Here is a 17,396-nt window from a genome sequence, read left to right as displayed (position 1 = left end):
AGAGTCTCTTGAGCCCTCTCTACCCATGCTTCTCTTCTTGTGAGCTCCCAGCACTCTCCTTCTTCTGGAGACTCTCTTGAGCCCTCTCTACCCATGCTTCCCTTCTTGTGCACTATCTGCACTTTCCTACTTCTGCAGACTTTCTTGAGCCCTCTCTACCCATGCTTCTCTTCTTGTGAGCTCCCAGGGCTCTCCTTCTTTAGCAGACTTTCTTGAGCCCTCTCAACCCATGCTTCTCTTCTTGTGAGCTCCCAGGGCTCTCCTTCTTCTGAAGACTTTCTATAGCCCTCTCTACCCATGCTTCTCTTCTTGTGAGCTCCCAGGGCTCTCCTTCTTCTGCAGACTTTGAGTCCTCTCTAACCATGCTTCTCTTCTTGAAAGCTCCCAGCACTCTCCTACTTCTGAAGACTCTCTTGAGCCCTCTCTACCCATGCTTCTCTTGTTGTGAGCTCCCAGGGCTCTCCAACTTCTGCAGACTCTCTTGAGCCCTCTCTACCCATGCTTCCCTTCTTGTGCACTCCCAGGGCTCTCCTTCTTCTGCAGACTTTCTTGAGCCCTCTCTACCCATGCTTCTCTTCTTGTGAGCTCCCAGGGCTCTCCTTCTTCTGCAGACTCTCTTGAGCCCTCTCTACCCATGCTTCTCTTCTTGTGAGCTCCCAGGGCTCTCCTTCTTCTGCAGACTCTCTTGAGCCCTCTCTACCCATGCTTCTCTTCTTGTGAGCTCCCAGGGCTCTCCTTCTTCTGCAGACTCTCTTGTGCCCTCTCTGCCCATGCTTCCCTTCCTGTGCACTCCCAGCACTCTCCTACTTCTTCAGACTCTCTTGAGCCCTCTCTAACCATGCTTCTCTTCTTGTGAGCTCCCAGGGCTCTCCTTCTTCTGCAGACTCTCTTGAGCCCTCTCTGCCCATGCTTCCCTTCTTGTGCACTCCCAGCACTCTCCTACTTCTGCAGACTCTCTTGAGCCCTCTCTACCCATGCTTCTCTTCTTGTGAGCTCCCAGGGCTCTCCTTCTTCTGCAGACTCTCTTGAGCCCTCTCTGCCCATGCTTCTCTTCTTGTGAGCTCCCAGCACTCTCCTACTTCTGCAGACTTTCTTGAGCCCTCTCTACCCACGCTTCCCTTCTTGTGCACTCCCAGGGCTCTCCTTCTTCTGCAGACTTTGAGTCCTCTCAACCCATGCTTCTCTTCTTGTGAGCTCCCAGGGCTCTCCTACTTCTGCAGACTCTCTTAAGCCCTCTCTACCCATGCTTCTCTTCTTGTGCACTCCCAGGGCTCTCCTTCTTCTGCAGACTCTCTTGAGCCCTCTCTACCCATGCTTCCCTTCTTGTCAGCTCCCAGGGCTCTCCTTCTGCAGAATCTCTTGAGCCTCTCTACCCATGCTTCTCTTCTTGTGAGCTCCCAGGGCTCTCCTTCTTCTGCAGACTTTCTTGAGCCCTCTCTACCCATGCTTCCCTTCTTGTGAGCTCCCAGGGCTCTCCTTCTTCTGCAGACTTTCTTGAGCCCTCTCTACCCATGCTTCTCTTCTTGTGCACTCCCAGCGCTCTCCTACTTCTGCAGACTCTCTTGAGCCCTCTCTACCATACTTCTCTTGTTGTGAGCTCCCAGGGCTCTCCTTCTTCTGCAGACTCTCTTGAGCCCTCTCTACCCATGCTTCTCTTGTGAGCTCCCAGGGCTCTCCTTCTTCTGCAGACTCTCTTGTGTCCTCTCTACCCATGCTTCTCTTGTTGTGAGCTCCCAGGGCTCTCCTTCTTCTGCAGACTTTCTTGAGCCCTCTCTACCCATGCTTCTCTTCTTGTGCACTCCCAGCGCTCTCCTACTTCTGCAGACTCTCTTGAGCCCTCTCTACCCATACTTCTCTTGTTGTGAGCTCCCAGGGCTCTCCTTCTTCTGCAGACTCTCTTGAGCCCTCTCTACCCATGCTTCTCTTGTTGTGAGCTCCCAGGGCTCTCCTTCTTCTGCAGACTCTCTTGAGCCCTCTCTACCCATGCTTCTCTTGTTGTGAGCTCCCAGGGCTCTCCTTCTTCTGCAGACTCTCTTGAGCCCTCTCTACCCATGCTTCACTTCTTGTGAGCTCCCAGGGCTCTCCTTCTTCTGCAGACTCTCTTGAGCCCTCTCTACTCATGCTTCTCTTCTTGTGAGCTCCCAGGGCTCTCCTTCTTCTGCAGACTCTCTTGAGCCCTCTCTACCCACGCTTCCCTTCTTGTGCGCTATCTGCACTCTCCTTCTGCATGCTCCACTGTGAGCCTATTGCTTCTCTTTCTGAATGTTACCGTCTGCTGCTTCCCTGCACATTCCTCCACCTTCCCTAATGCACACGTTCTTCCCTGCAAGCTCCTTATCGTGCATTCTCTCCCGCACACTCATTGTGACCACCTTCCCACCATGCTCCTCTCTCTTCCCTGCAAGCTCTTCCTTCTCAAGCTCCCAGGGGCTCATATTCCCTGCACACCTGACCCTCAAGAACACATGCCAAAATATAGACTGATGAAGCAGAGTTACACCAGAACCCACCAAGTTAATTGCAGATTCAAATTCGATTTCAGATTACTTTAGGAAAACAAGTTTGAATAAGCAAAGTATTAAAACTCCTGGAACTCCTCATTCAGATCTAGATCTAAAAAAAGGAAGTTTAAGCTGCAATAAGAGGTGGAGGAAGCGAGAAGGGAATCCACCATGTGTCTAGATTTTTCTCAGATGTTGTAATAAACGTACCAGGCGCAGGGTTCCTACTTCGAGATTCCGTTCCAGCTGGGGAGGTGCTGAGGCACGGGCCAGGCCGCTCCGGAATGGTGCCCACTGCAAGGGAGACCAAAGCAACAGCTCACAGTGGGACATTTCTTACACAAACAGGAGGCACCAGCTTAGTAAAAGAATATATAGTCTATTTTAAAAGGACTTTTGAAGGCGCTGATACCACGTATTATCAAGTGTTTGGGGATAGCAGGGAATTATCGGAAAGGCCATATTCTGTTCTCAGGGGACCCACCTTGAGGAGACGGCACGAAAGGCTTAGCGCCTCCAAAGGAAAGGCGCCTTGAGGTAGTTGCGGTGGGTTCTGCGTGGAAAGGCGGCGAAGCACCAGTTTTTCCAAACCCCAGCGGACTTGTGCTGGTGGACCTTCGAACCACCGTTGATCTAATGGGAAACAAAACCAACATCCACATTATTTGAAGTAAGAAAAGAAATGTCACTTTGTACCGAGTGGAGATACTCCTGCTTTACAAAGTGCCTCACACAATCTCAATTCAGTGTGTCTCTCTAACTCCACTGTAGAAGCAGATGAGATGTCTCTCGAGACACACGGGGTCGTAGTCTGAGACTATGAAGATTCCAATTTGGATGTCTTATTGTTGCTCAGGATGGACTAGAATCTTCTATTCCAGGTTAACCCACTCTGCCAGTCCTGCAGCCTAATGCCACATTTAGTCCAACACTGATCTAATGAAAATTCCTGACACTCTATTTTAGCCTTTTATGGAACTGATGCAACATTAATACGTAACCTTGAAAGAGTAGAAATTCTCAGACAAGAGATATGCGTATTGCCAATAGTTGAGAGTATTATCTGAGCCTAGTTCATCTATAGGTCTGAGAAAATATTTATTCAACAGAGAGGCCTCTCAAACAATTACACAGCGGCTAAGAATGAGACACCATTATTGCACTCAAGCCCTTGTCATTCAGAGAATCTCTTCAGGCAGAAAGTTATAATTTGAGACGTCTGAGGCACAATGTGATCTCCTGCACCGGCACGCAAGCACCCACCCTGCCAGCAACTGTCGGTGAGGTGTAACTCAGAGTCTTCCATCATTACTCCGATACACATCCTGAAGCGCTTTGTGACAAGTTACTTATTTAAATGATAAAGCTCTTTTTGGTGGGTACTCTATCGAAATACAGACTCCTCAACTTTTGAATTCCCCTAGGCGCCAGACTGGATTCGTACATTTTTCAGTAACAGCTCCAGAACGCTTTTAAGTGGGGTCATGAGTACACAGAGGCTTTCCACTGCCTCTAGAAATGACAGCACGGAGCCGAATATTGCTGCCACCCCGTAAGCTGATGTAAGTTTTCTTTTGAAACTTTTCCACAACCTCATACACAGATCAATCGTGACAGATAGCAACATCACTGAACAAAATCTATCTTGAGAACTACCCATAAAGTTAAATCTCCAGAATGGGAGGAGGGTGGGTGGTGAGAAATATCCAGTAAGATCGAGTATCCATGAGAAGAGTGCTGCTGAAGGTGAGTAACTTGTTGTTCTGATAGATACTTCTAATTGCAGATTTTTCAACCTTTGAATAAATACCAAAGAGGGCCTGAGGAGTGCACTTACTTCAGGAGTCCTGCAGAACTGAGGATGTAAAATGGCTCTCCCTATAGACTCGAGCACCGAGACAGCGATGTATGACGAAGGTCGAGATGGACTCCCATGTAATATACAGGAATGATGGCAGTGGTTACAAAAAGAACAGTTAGCACCTCTGTTATAGTTTACGTAGGTATGTCTCAATAAGTAATCTTGCGTGCTCAATATCAACACTTTGCCATCCACAGTGTCACCCAGTGCAGAAAGAAGGCTTCCTCCATACACATTAAAACTATTAATGCGAAAACAGAGCACAGCACCACAAGAAATAATAACTGACCATCAATAGTCAGTGATGTATTGAATTACAAAATAACACAGTAAGGACAATTCATATGGCAAGATCCCGATAACCTGTAGATAGATTTTCAATAATGTTGACACGTTGTTGTAGAACATAAACAGCCGACACGTGTTTCGTCGATGAACGACTTCCTCAAGGCTTCAATAATAGTTCTGTGTGTCGAAAGGTCCACAAACACAACCTTTTCCCAATCAAAGTATCCCAGGAATGCTTGAATAACTATATGAGTTTGTATGCGCAATATTTTAGCTAGGTCATGTAACCTTCGTAGCGGCACTTACTTTACGTATCGGGAGACGGATACCTACGTCCTTCGGATGTCGGTGCAAGACCGATAATCCTCCTAGAAGCTCTTGACCTCGGCTTCTAACCGTTTACCATAACGGGGATCTACGAAGGTTGGATTCTGTCCCTTGCGGCTGCCCATGGGAGGGGAAATAAGACTGCTGAAGTTGTGGAGGGTCATGAGGAGGAAGAGGATTGCCATCCTTGTTGGTGGCCTCAGTCTCTGATGTCACTACGTGTTCTGGTGCCTGAAAAGGGCTGTATGGCATGTGACAGCTGCCTTCGGTGATAGGCAAGACCCCAAGATGAGAGTGTCCACTGAACTTTCATTACTGCTGGTGGAATTAGCGAGCTGGAGCTAGCAAACACGAGGAGCGATCTGTAGCATGGTTGTCTTTGAAGTGCTCCTGGGCAAAATCAGCTTTTTCTCCAAAAAGCCTGAAGCCGTCACATGTACTTAACAAACAGGAGCAGCCTAAATGCCCATGTGAACCTGCGTAGTAGACATGCATGCAATCATAAAGGTTCACGCAGAACTCGTTTGAAAAAAGACACTGGATGAGAGCAGCAATATTACTGTAGTGGATATGAAATGCAAGACAGATGGCCGCATTCGTCCAGTAGGTCCAGTGAGGAGCAGATTTATGAAATGTCGACCTGAGGATGGTGAATTGGAGCCAAACTAAGAACTGGAGTGGGAGGGTCCCTTGGGGTTGGAGTGTGAACTGCCTTGTTTCTTGTGCGCGGTGACATAGATTTGGTTGATCCTACACAACACAAGCAGATGTTCTGTGGGTCCATAACCGAGTTCTGTTTTCTCCAATCATGACACAGTTTGAAGTCTGCAGTGTTGAGGAGAGACATTGTTCTAGCATACTGTCTGAAAAAACATCTTGGCGTCAGTAAGACACCGATAAAAAGATAAGAGAGTGAAGTTCTAGATCTGGTGAAGACCATAAAAAAAAGGCAAGGAACTGAGATGTGCACAAAGGGGTGGCACTTATATGCAGCTCCGTGCCATCACTTCTGAACGCAGTGTGAAGCTGCCGTGCAAAACCAATTGTTAATAAAGTTCTGGATCCAGTCTGGCACCTGAGGGAATTTGAAAGGCGAGGCATCTGCAGTTAGAAGTATCCATCAGAAAATACCTTTGCTTAACTGATGTGTATTCGAGACTAGAGGATTCCCCCCACAGCACATAGTAGCAAAAGCCCAGACTGAATACTCACCGGGGCGGTGTGTACTGATTTGGCGATAGAAGGTTTTCCTCTATCCGCCTGTAGTTCTGGATCTGGGTTGGGACGGGAATGGGCACCGACTGGCTGTATTTGATGCTCGAGAGGTGGCTCTGCCTGCTGTTAAAACAAGAAGAAAATGAATGTCTAAACTCAGAACCATCTTTAATGTGCAGCCACTGACAATTAAACCAGGATCCGACTTTACTAGAAATAAAGCCTTGAATGAACCTACCTAACTCCTCAATGCATACTTTAACAGCGAATACATGATCTACCACAACACTGGTGTCCTGAGACCACAACAGCCATAAAATAATATTTCGTACTGCCTGCTAATCCATGCTCAAACGACCAGCACATGACCCACCGTAACTCTGGAATCCTTGCTGCTCCCACAGTCAATCTAGGACCTACCATAACCCTGGCACCTGAAGCAGCAACAGTCACCCATGATGGTGAGCATGGCAATTAAACCATTCCCGAACAGTCAGAAAATGAAGCACTTTACCCCTAGAATTCAGGTTCAACAGCCACTAACCAACCAATACAAACCCAACATCCAACATGTGATCAGTTGCATCTGCTCTTAATCCAAAGGCCAGCCTTGAGGAATGGTACCCACAGAATCCAAGTTGTTTTTGTAAGAAGTCATAGGATAGGGTGTGACTCTCCTTCGAGCTGTGCACTGTGCATGGGCACCAACTCCATATTAGAGTGTTTCCACACAGCAGGTTATGTTATGTATGGAGAGTAATGATGAATAAAGTGCTTGATGTGCTATTAAGAGACACCATTTTCCACCCATAGCATCTGGTGCTGTAGATACATATGCTTCGCATAGACTGTAAAGAAGGACCCTCCTAATGCAACGGCTCGCGTGCTATTAAGACATACCATTTCCATCCATAGCATCTGCTGCTGTAGATACGCATGCTTCGCATAGACTGTAAAGAAGGACCCTCCTAATGCAACGGCTCGCATGCGGATGATGTAGACGCTTGGAAGAAGTTCTTAACGCCGTATGTCCCACCATGGCTTTTTGACGGACTAGAATATCTACACAGAAGCACTTAGTAAATGTTTGTGAGTTGACTATATGGCTGCTTTACAAATATCTCATAATAGGGTGTTTCCCAAAAAAGCAAGGATTGCTCCCCTTTTATGGATGTCGTGTGCCCTAGGTGGAGCAGATAGAACCCTCTTTGCTTTAAAATAGCAGGTCTGAATACATTCGCCAATCGCCTTAAATAGCTGATTTGATCTTTTAAATGCTTTGGTTCTAGCCTTATAGACCGTACATAGAATCTCTTAACATCCGATGCGTGAAGTCTCTCTCCACAACGGATTCTGGGCGCAGAAAGAAAACTGGAAGCTTTATGGTTTGGCGAAGGTGAAAAGATGGCAGCACCTTAAGGAGAAACTTAGAATGGGTTCGAAGAACTTCCTATCCTTGTGTCCCTGGATGAAAGGCTCTTGTGTAGTTAGCGCTTGCAGCTCACTAACTTCCAGAGAGGTAACGCCCACTAGGATCACCACCTTGCTTGAAAGACATTAAAAGGGGGGTGAAAGCACGGGCTCAAAAGGTGGTGGCAAGAGCTCTGTGAGGACTACATTCAGGTTCCACACAGGAGCAGGAGAGTCTCTTGGGCGAATTACCCCTTTGAGACCCTCCACGAAAACTTTAATGACTGGAATTCAAAAAAGGGCCTGAGACTACCTTTTTGTATGTGGGATGCAACAGCAGCTAAATGTAAACAAATGGAGGTTATGGGAAAGGCCTGCTTTCTATCAATGCAAATGATAGGCAACATTGCCCCGCACTAAAGGTTTTAAGGGATCTTAATTCACAGAAGGACAGTGGGAAACAAACATTTTCCATTTGGCCACATAAGGTGTCTGAGGATAGGTCTGAGGGAGCCATCCTTCTTTGGGAATTAGGAAGCTTCCTTGTTGTTGTGGGTCGCACTCTCTTTATGGCACCATTCTGCAGGAGGGCGAGCACCTCCTCTCGAAGAAGCAACAAATGTTTTGTGCTGAGAGCATGTGGCCGAGGGAAGGGGTTATGTGCAGTTCTGGGCAGCAGCCGTTTTGGACGATGGCTAGGACTCACTTGTCAGACGTAATGATCCCCCAGGCAAGGAGAAAATCGCATAACCTCCCCCCCCCTCCCCTCCCCTGACAGGTGATGTGTGAGCAGGAGGGATGAGAAGTCAGTGCTCGGCTGGGGTGGCCCTGTTCCTACAGTACCCTATGTAGGTGCCAGGGCTCTAGTCCCTTCCGGGTGGCTGCTGCTGCATCGGGTAAGAGTGCGGTTGCTTGAGTGAGGTGGTGTTCGCTCCCCCCTGGGATGCTGTTTGTGATTTGACCGCCTCTGCATCTTTCCTTTGCTGGTCAAGCTTCTCATCACCCCGAGACCTGAAGAGGGCGCTCCCTGTCAAACAAGAGTACTCTGACATCCAAAGTCACTAATGTCTTGTGAGCGGAAGCCTGGTGCGGATGCCCATGGATGCAGAATCCAGAGGGTCCAAGGGGCAATGAATGTCGACTTTAGATATAAATGCCTTCGGCTACTGTCTCGTCCTCGCCATCCCACACTGTTGGAAGATGCTTCAGCAGCTCTTGCATTTCCTTCCATTCTTCCCTGTAGTAACACGAAAGGAGTGCTTCAGAATTACCTCTCCACCAATGAGAGGCCGCTCCAACAATCATCCTTTCCTCTCTAGAGAGAGACAACTGCCAGTGCATTCTGCATGAGTGTGCTCTCCACCAATGAGAGGCCGCTCCAACAATCCTCTTTTACCAGCGCTTCAATCTTTGATCCTTTCCTCTCTAGAGAGCGACAACTGCCAGTGCATTCTGCATGAGTGTGCTTGAAAGCTGTGTGGACGACTAGAAAATCGGGTGGAACCAGCCCCCTAAAAAAGATGAGGTCATTAGGAGAGGGTTTGAATTTTCTCTGGTTTTGACCTGTTCTTTAAAATGTTCAGGGACGGACTTTAACATGCCCTTTTAACCTAGGGAAGATCTGCACCCTGCGCTCAGGGTTTCTAGAATTAAACCACCCTCCTCTGTGATATGCATGTCCACCCTGTGGTACTACGCAGCCACCTCGTGAAACGCTGAAGTGTCATCAGAGGGTGACATGGGATAGTATTCTATGCTTGGGTCCCCTGGGGAGAAGTGTGGCTCAATGATTAGAGTGGCAGACCCTGATGCAGAGGTCTAGCCCGGGACCAGGGTTCAATTCCCCGCCTCGGCGGGTCTTGGGCTCAAAAATTCCACGGACCTGATAATTCTCGCCTCGGTGCCTATTCCAATCATTGAGTCCTACTCTGCAACTCTGGGCAATAGCTTGCTTAATCTCCACAACGGCCCCCACAACGCTAAGGATGCCTGGCCTCCACCTTGGGGGTGCCCAGGAGTGGACGCCTCACAGGGAAAGCCAGGATGGGTTCCACAGCGGTATTCATACAAGTGCCTTGAGACCCTTGCGGGTGAGTAGTGTGCTATACAAGTATCAAATTTACATTTTATATCACAATAATGCCATGGATTGTCGCTGGGGCGGTGTCTTGAAGGCTCACAATGACCACAGGGGCCAGCCGGGTCTGAGTAAGAAACTGGTGATGCCCCTGTCGACTCTAGTGGAGGCAGCACAGGAGGTGTGTAAGGTGGTGGTGAAGGGTGCAGTGGAGGCGATGCTCCTGTTGACTCTAGTGGAGGCAGCACAGGAGGTGTGTAAGGTGGTGGAGAAGGGTGCAGTGGAGGCGATGCTCCTGTCGACTCTAGTGGAGGCAGCACAGGAGGTGTGTAAGGTGGTGGTGAAGGGTGCAGTGGAGGCGATGCTGCTGTCGACTCTAGTGGTGGCAGCACAGGAGGTGTGTAAGGTGGTGGTGAAGGGTGCAGTGGAGGCGATGAAGGCTTCTTTACCGGGCCCGAAGGTGGGGTGTGAGAAGCAGTGTCCTTGGTCTTGCCTAGGCCCGGAGGCGAAGGTGTGACCGAAGCCTTTTTCGGTATCGGCGTGGGCGTGGGAGGGGGAATTGTACTCACGACCCGCTGCGCCGGGGTGATGTCCTCCATATCTGAGTCGTCGGCCTCGGAAGCGCGGACGAGGTCGTCGTCCTCCTGTTCGATGTCCTGCTGTCCCGGAGCTTCGACGTCGCCTCCGAAGATGTCGACTGGAGCGGAGGTCGAGGAGTGCGCCATGTTGCGTCTAGCCCGTCGATCTCGAATGGTCTTTTTTGAGCGAAAAGACTTGCAGGCGGGACAGTCTCGGGCCTCGTGTTCTGGGGAGAGGCAGAGGTTGCACACCTCATGGAGATCGGTGTGGGGAAACTTGGACCCACATCGAGGGCACTTCTTGAAGGGAGTTCTTTCCATCAGCCGAGACCGGAGCCGGAATAGGCCCGAAGGCCGCCGTCGACCACCGGAATCGAAGAAGTGCCGAAGAGAAGATGAATAAGATGATTTATGTCTTTGAAGAAGCTCAATGAGCGAGGATTTGTGCGTCGATCGGTGAACTGGGAAGTTCGGAACCGGAGTGCGAAGTTTTACATCCGAGCCCGATGGCGGAAAAAAACTATCTGAGGATGGAGCCGACGCCCATGCGCAATACTAACCAGAGGAGGAGTCACCGACCTTGTGACTCCCAAAGACTTTCCAAGAGGAAAAACAAACTGCAAACATCCGGGCCCAACACCAGATGGCGATCTATGCACAGTGTATAATCTGCAGCTCATATGCCTCGAACAAACTATCCAATATGGAGCTGGTGTCAGTTCACAATGCCCAACAGGAGTCACACCATATCCTGGTGAGTCGAGAGACTTCCATGAACAAAAACAGCTTGCAAATGTCTGTGTCAAACATTAGGTGGCAGAAGTATGCCAATGATGTGTATCTACAGCAACACATGCTACAAACATTTGTTTGAACAGTATTCAACTGACGCAGTAATGGTCTGGTCTTCATTCCAATCTCACCACAGACCAGACCATCTCTGCTTGTAACCGAGGTTTGCAAAAAGCCTAGGCAATACATGTACAACTGCTCTGCTTGGTCTAGATGCAGAGTTGTGGGTCTGTGTAACTTGAATACAGATCTACAATAGAAGCAGCATGAGGCAAGTAACCAGATCTTGGCATCAGGGAGGAGGCTGCACGCGATATCGCGAGACTGGAAGGCTGATGAGAGGTTACGAGGAGACCTCTTGCTCTGCCCTGAGGTAAGAACGGAGGCCGAGTGATGAGGGTTTGCTTGAAGCTGGTATTCTTACCCCGATGGGCTGGATGTTCCACTGTATGGAGGTGACGGTGAGGGAGTTCGCGCCTGAACCTCCAGACCTGCAGACGTGACCATAGAACTGCTGGAGAAAAGAGAAGAAAAGAATGTGACCTACAGACCTTACTGTAAAAGGTAGAGCAGCATTTGGAGATGGAACTTGGGAGCGAACGAGGGCAGATCTTGGGAAGCTCATAGAGCAGCTGTTCAAGTGCAGTTCTGTTCTTCTGGAACAGGCTTTAATTTCTAGAAATCACTACTGCAGTTCTGTAGGGCCAGGACTGGGCCAGGTCTGCTCCTGGGTGGGTGTATAGGACATGTCCTGGGTCTGCTGTGCTGGGAGGGGGATATGCAACGCATCTCCATGGCAATGGTAGGAACAAGTGTAGGAGCATATGTATTCAGGGAGACGATGCCAAGGGAAGCTCTGGGAGTAGGGTCGAGGACCGTGTGTATGGGCTGCTATTCCATGGTAGATGGAGGAAGGATGCGATGTGCACGACATCCTTCGAGAGACGCAGCACATCTCCTGGGAATTACAGATTATCAGGGCAGTTCAGGTGGTGGGAGCCGGGAAGCCCTTAAAAAGCACAGAGGTAATTGTGGGAAGGGGTGCTACCAGTATAATTGTCAGAGTCTAGGGAAGAGGACAGCAGAACATCCTTGAGTGAGACGATCTGCAGATCTGGAGGGAAAAGCAGAACAGCTTTATTGGAAGGTACAAACAACTGCCAAGTGTAGGGTCCAAAGCCAATGCAATTATCATGGTGGCAGGGCAACCCAAGAATACTACAATCCATAATACACTGTTGCCCTATTCATATGTACAAATAACCAGTCCACAAAATCTTGATGCCTGCTAGGCAAGGCATTTCACGCCCAGCTAATCTCCCTTTGTGGCCATTTGGACAGAGCATGGCCAGGCCTGACCAAGGGCTATTCATTGGGGATTCTGGTTTAATTAAATCTGAAATTAGTGTTGAACTTCATCAGTGTATAACACTTACCCGCTGTACATCAGACAGTCTTGGGTTGGTTTCACTCCTGCACCCTCAGCCGCGATTTCACCTGGATTTTTCAAATAAGCAGACAGCATTATCCTTTCACCCCTCAAAATTGCTCAATTTATATTCACAGAAGCATTTAGCAAAGCATACTTTACTGGAGCTGGGCACAGTGAGTGAGCTTCTAATGCTGTCTCAGATTAGGCTCTCCCTGCCTACATTTCTCCCAGGACAGTAGGTGTGCAAACTAGTAGGAACTTGTATTGATTGGCAAACATGGGAACTTGGACCCGAGGGGGCACTGTTCATTCTAGAAGACGGCTTGAATAATCTACAAACAGGTTCTGGATTAGCGGAGTCTGAAGGTAAGATTTTACTTGTGTTATTTTACGTACAAGTTCCTAATTAGTATCCTTCAAATGTATTCTGAGTAAAGCAGATGACACCCAAATATTGGGCAGAACAAAAATGGGCCCTTGCAGTAGAAATGGGACCATTTACTGGGGGGCAAAACCTTAGTAAAAGGTCTTCAGAGAAGGCCACTAAAGCTCAACTCCTTCACCTCTCACAGAGCATCAGTCAGCTGACATAGCAAAGTTCTTGTTAAAACAAGCATTGACAGCAACACACCCTTAAAACATTTTCAATCCGCTTGGGAGTTATACAGACTTTAATTGTTGCAATTTAGCCAAACACGGAATGATCCCACTCGGCCATTTCCCAGCAGCATTTATGAGGGCAGAGAAAGCCAACATAACACCGCGTCGCTCCTTCCTTGCTTGCGAGGACTTGCCTACAGTAATAGTATCTGTGCCGGCGGAGGCATGCAGCTACAAACGAAGCTCCAGAGACTGTCAGCAACAAATACAGATCCAGGAGCTGCAACACGAGTCACTCGCTCTAGGGAAGGCGACACCATCCTAAATGAGACATCCAACCTCTCTGAATATTGCGTAATCATACATTGGAGTGGCAGTGCAGGCCAACTCGAAGGTTGAGCCGCCTAGGATTGCGCAAACCTCGAACACACCACGAGTGCATCCATGGTGAGGATAGGTACGGAAGGTCGGTCACCGATTGTTGGAGAACAAACAACCAAGAGCAAGACTAAACTGGCCCCATTAACCCCAACCAATGAGGCTAGACTGCGCTTAGCACTCCGTTCTCCACTCCCACTTATAGGATTCTTGGCAAATTCAAACGTTACAAATACAATCTAACCTCAAAATATCAAAGCTAGCTTCAGGCTCAAGGTGGCATCTCCTCTTTTTTCACTTTTTGCTTCGTTCAGTAGCACTTTTATTCCAAGCACTTTACAAAAAGTGTGGAAGGCAACGCATGACACTAATCGATTGGAAATCCGACAAGGAAACAAATCATGGTGCACATTTGCAGAAGAGAAAGAAACAGCTAGGATGAACCACCATGACAGAGAAACAGGAAATATTCACATACAGAGGTCATGCTTCCAGCTCTACAGCTGACGAGGGCTGGGTGACATGGGCTCCGAAATGTGTAAAACAGGATGTCGCTAACACACGAAGCAGTAAAATACATGGGTGTTGTATGTTCCATTGTCCAGGCAGCATTTAAAGTCTATGAAGCAAAAGCTTGTAACAAACGGCTCAGTATGAAACGAGAAAAAAGGAGAGCCCAGTAGATTCATGGAACTGGGTGCCCAGATATTAACATGGGCAGAAGGTGCACCAGGGCCATGTCATGGCAGAGTAACACCCCTGGACATCAGAAACCGGGCCCATCGAGGGAACCCCCAATGTGATCACATCCTAAAAAGCACACCTGCAGCTTTAAGAAGAGACTAACTTGTTTTACACACAGTCCCTCCTACAACAAAATCAAGACTTAGAATGAAAGTACAAATATCGAATCCCACCATAGAGCCCCAAAGGCGAAGGGCAACCTCTTAGAGAGACTGTCATTACAAAGCCACCAGTGTAGATGGTGAAGCGGACAAAAAGGAACATCCGGGCAGCGTAAACAGAGTAAAATGCATTTCAGTGTCTGGCAGCCATGAAAAAGAACTCCCGCCAAACGAGGCATGTGGAAAGAAAGAAGGCCCGAGAGCCGGGCGGAAGCCTAACAAAGAGCAGGTTCAAGACCGTGACTGCAAACTTTAGATTGCAGATTCAGAGACTAGTCTTAGGAAAAGCCTGGAGAACAGAACAGAGGAGTTTGGTGAAGGGCTTCTCTGCATCCTATGCCCCTACAGAGCACGAGCTGCGTCTTGGGAGTTTCCTTACAGACCACAAGACGTTTTCCGATTTGCTTTTGAGGGTTCGTTGTGGGCAAGGTTTGGGTTTAAGGACTGAGAAGCTGCCACCTGAGGCTGTCATTATTTTAAATGCTGCCATCTTTAGCGTGTTGAGAGTGGATGAGACTGAAGTGCCTCAGACATCACTGAAAACCAAACTGAACTCTTTCACCGACGCGCTGCGCCGTCTTCAGAACGAGCGTCATCTCTACCTTTAAGCTCTTTATTATCAGTAGTGAAGGCAAAGCTAATCCCCTCGATGACCCATGGCCTCCTGCATTCCCAAGGAGACTATCTACCCCTCGATGACCCATGGCCTCCCGCACCCCCAAGGAGACTATCTACCCCTCGATGACCCATGGCCTCCTGCATTCCCAAGGAGACTATCTACCCCTCGATGACCCATGGCCTCCCGCATTCCCAAGGAGACTATCTACCCCTCGATGACCCATGGCCTCCTGCATTCCCAAGGAGACTATCTACCCCTCGATGACCCATGGCCTCCCGCACCCCCAAGGAGACTATCTACCCCTCGATGACCCATGGCCTCCTGCATTCCCAAGGAGACTATCTACCCCTCGATGACCCATGGCCTCCCGCATTCCCAAGGAGACAATATCCCCCTCGATGACCCATGGCCTCCCGCATTCCCAAGGAGACTATCTCCCCCTCGATGACCCATGGCCTCCCGCATTCCCAAGGAGACTATTTACCCCTCGATGACCCATGGCCTCCTGCATTCCCAAGGAGACTATCTACCCCTCGATGACCCATGGCCTCCCGCATTCCCAAGGAGACTATCTACCCCTCGATGACCCATGGCCTCCCGCATTCCCAAGGAGACGATCTACCCCTCGATGACCCATGGCCTCCTGCATTCCCAAGGAGACGATCTACCCCTCGATGACCCATGGCCTCCTGCATTCCCAAGGAGACTATCTACCCCCTCGATGACCCATGGCCTCCTGCATTCCCAAGGAGACTATCTACCCCTCGATGACCCATGGCCTCCCGCATTCCCAAGGAGACAATCTACCCCTCGATGACCCATGGCCTCCCGCATTCCCAAGGAGACAATCTCCCCCTCGGTGACCCATGGCCTCCTGCATTCCCAAGGAGACTATCTCCCCCTCGATAGTCTCCCCCTCGATGACCCTTGGCATCCCGCATTCCCAAGGAGACTATCTACCCCTCGATGACCCATGGCCTCCTGCATTCCCAAGGAGACTATCTACCCCTTGATGACCCATGGCCTCCCGCATTCCCAAGGAGACTATCTACCCCTTGATGACCCATGGCCTCCTGCATTCCCAAGGAGACTATCTACCCCTCGATGACCCATGGCCTCCCGCATTCCCAAGGAGACTATCTACCCCTCGATGACCCATGGCCTCCTGCATTCCCAAGGAGACTATCTACCCCTCGATGACCCATGGCCTCCCGCATTCCCAAGGAGACAATATCCCCCTCGATGACCCATGGCCTCCCGCATTCCCAAGGAGACTATCTCCCCCTCGATGACCCATGGCCTCCCGCATTCCCAAGGAGACTATTTACCCCTCGATGACCCATGGCCTCCTGCATTCCCAAGGAGACTATCTACCCCTCGATGACCCATGGCCTCCCGCATTCCCAAGGAGACTATCTACCCCTCGATGACCCATGGCCTCCCGCATTCCCAAGGAGACGATCTACCCCTCGATGACCCATGGCCTCCTGCATTCCCAAGGAGACGATCTACCCCTCGATGACCCATGGCCTCCTGCATTCCCAAGGAGACTATCTACCCCCTCGATGACCCATGGCCTCCTGCATTCCCAAGGAGACTATCTACCCCTCGATGACCCATGGCCTCCCGCATTCCCAAGGAGACAATCTACCCCTCGATGACCCATGGCCTCCCGCATTCCCAAGGAGACAATCTCCCCCTCGGTGACCCATGGCCTCCTGCATTCCCAAGGAGACTATCTCCCCCTCGATAGTCTCCCCCTCGATGACCCTTGGCATCCCGCATTCCCAAGGAGACTATCTACCCCTCGATGACCCATGGCCTCCTGCATTCCCAAGGAGACTATCTACCCCTTGATGACCCATGGCCTCCCGCATTCCCAAGGAGACTATCTACCCCTTGATGACCCATGGCCTCCTGCATTCCCAAGGAGACTATCTACCCCTCGATGACCCATGGCCTCCCGCATTCCCAAGGAGACTATCTACCCCTCGATGACCCATGGCCTCCTGCATTCCCAAGGAGACTATCTACCCCTCGATGACCCATGGCCTCCCGCTTTCCCAAGGAGACAATATCCCCCTCGATGACCCATGGCCTCCCGCATTCCCAAGGAGACTATCTCCCCCTCGATGACCCATGGCCTCCCGCATTCCCAAGGAGACTATTTACCCCTCGATGACCCATGGCCTCCTGCATTCCCAAGGAGACTATCTACCCCTCGATGACCCATGGCCTCCCGCATTCCCAAGGAGACTATCTACCCCTCGATGACCCATGGCCTCCCGCATTCCCAAGGAGACGATCTACCCCTCGATGACCCATGGCCTCCTGCATTCCCAAGGAGACGATCTACCCCTCGATGACCCATGGCCTCCTGCATTCCCAAGGAGACTATCTACCCCCTCGATGA

The 17,396-nt window shown here is 49.8% G+C and overlaps 1 protein-coding gene across 2 annotated transcripts in view; it reads right to left on the bottom strand.

Annotated features, from left to right (window-relative positions):
- Positions 1-17,396, bottom strand: part of ULK1 (unc-51 like autophagy activating kinase 1) — a 283,256-nt gene that overhangs the window by 52,674 nt on the left and 213,186 nt on the right. The window contains exons 14-18 of one of the 2 annotated variants that reach the window (XM_085635032.1): positions 12,486-12,546; positions 11,474-11,563; positions 6,190-6,315; positions 2,986-3,134; positions 2,712-2,795 (exon numbers count right to left, since the gene is read on the bottom strand). In XM_085635032.1, the coding sequence (XP_085491158.1) occupies positions 2,712-2,795; positions 2,986-3,134; positions 6,190-6,315; positions 11,474-11,563; positions 12,486-12,546 (510 nt within the window). The remainder of the gene's footprint in view (positions 1-2,711; positions 2,796-2,985; positions 3,135-6,189; positions 6,316-11,473; positions 11,564-12,485; positions 12,547-17,396) is intronic. The other variant, XM_085635033.1, reaches the window with a different exon arrangement.

The sequence above is a fragment of the Triturus cristatus genome, chromosome 11, assembly GCF_964204655.1.
Source record: "Triturus cristatus chromosome 11, aTriCri1.1, whole genome shotgun sequence".
Classification (NCBI taxonomy): domain Eukaryota; kingdom Metazoa; phylum Chordata; class Amphibia; order Caudata; family Salamandridae; genus Triturus; species Triturus cristatus.
Note: the sequence above shows the minus strand (reverse complement) of the source record. Positions and strands in the feature narration are given on the sequence as shown.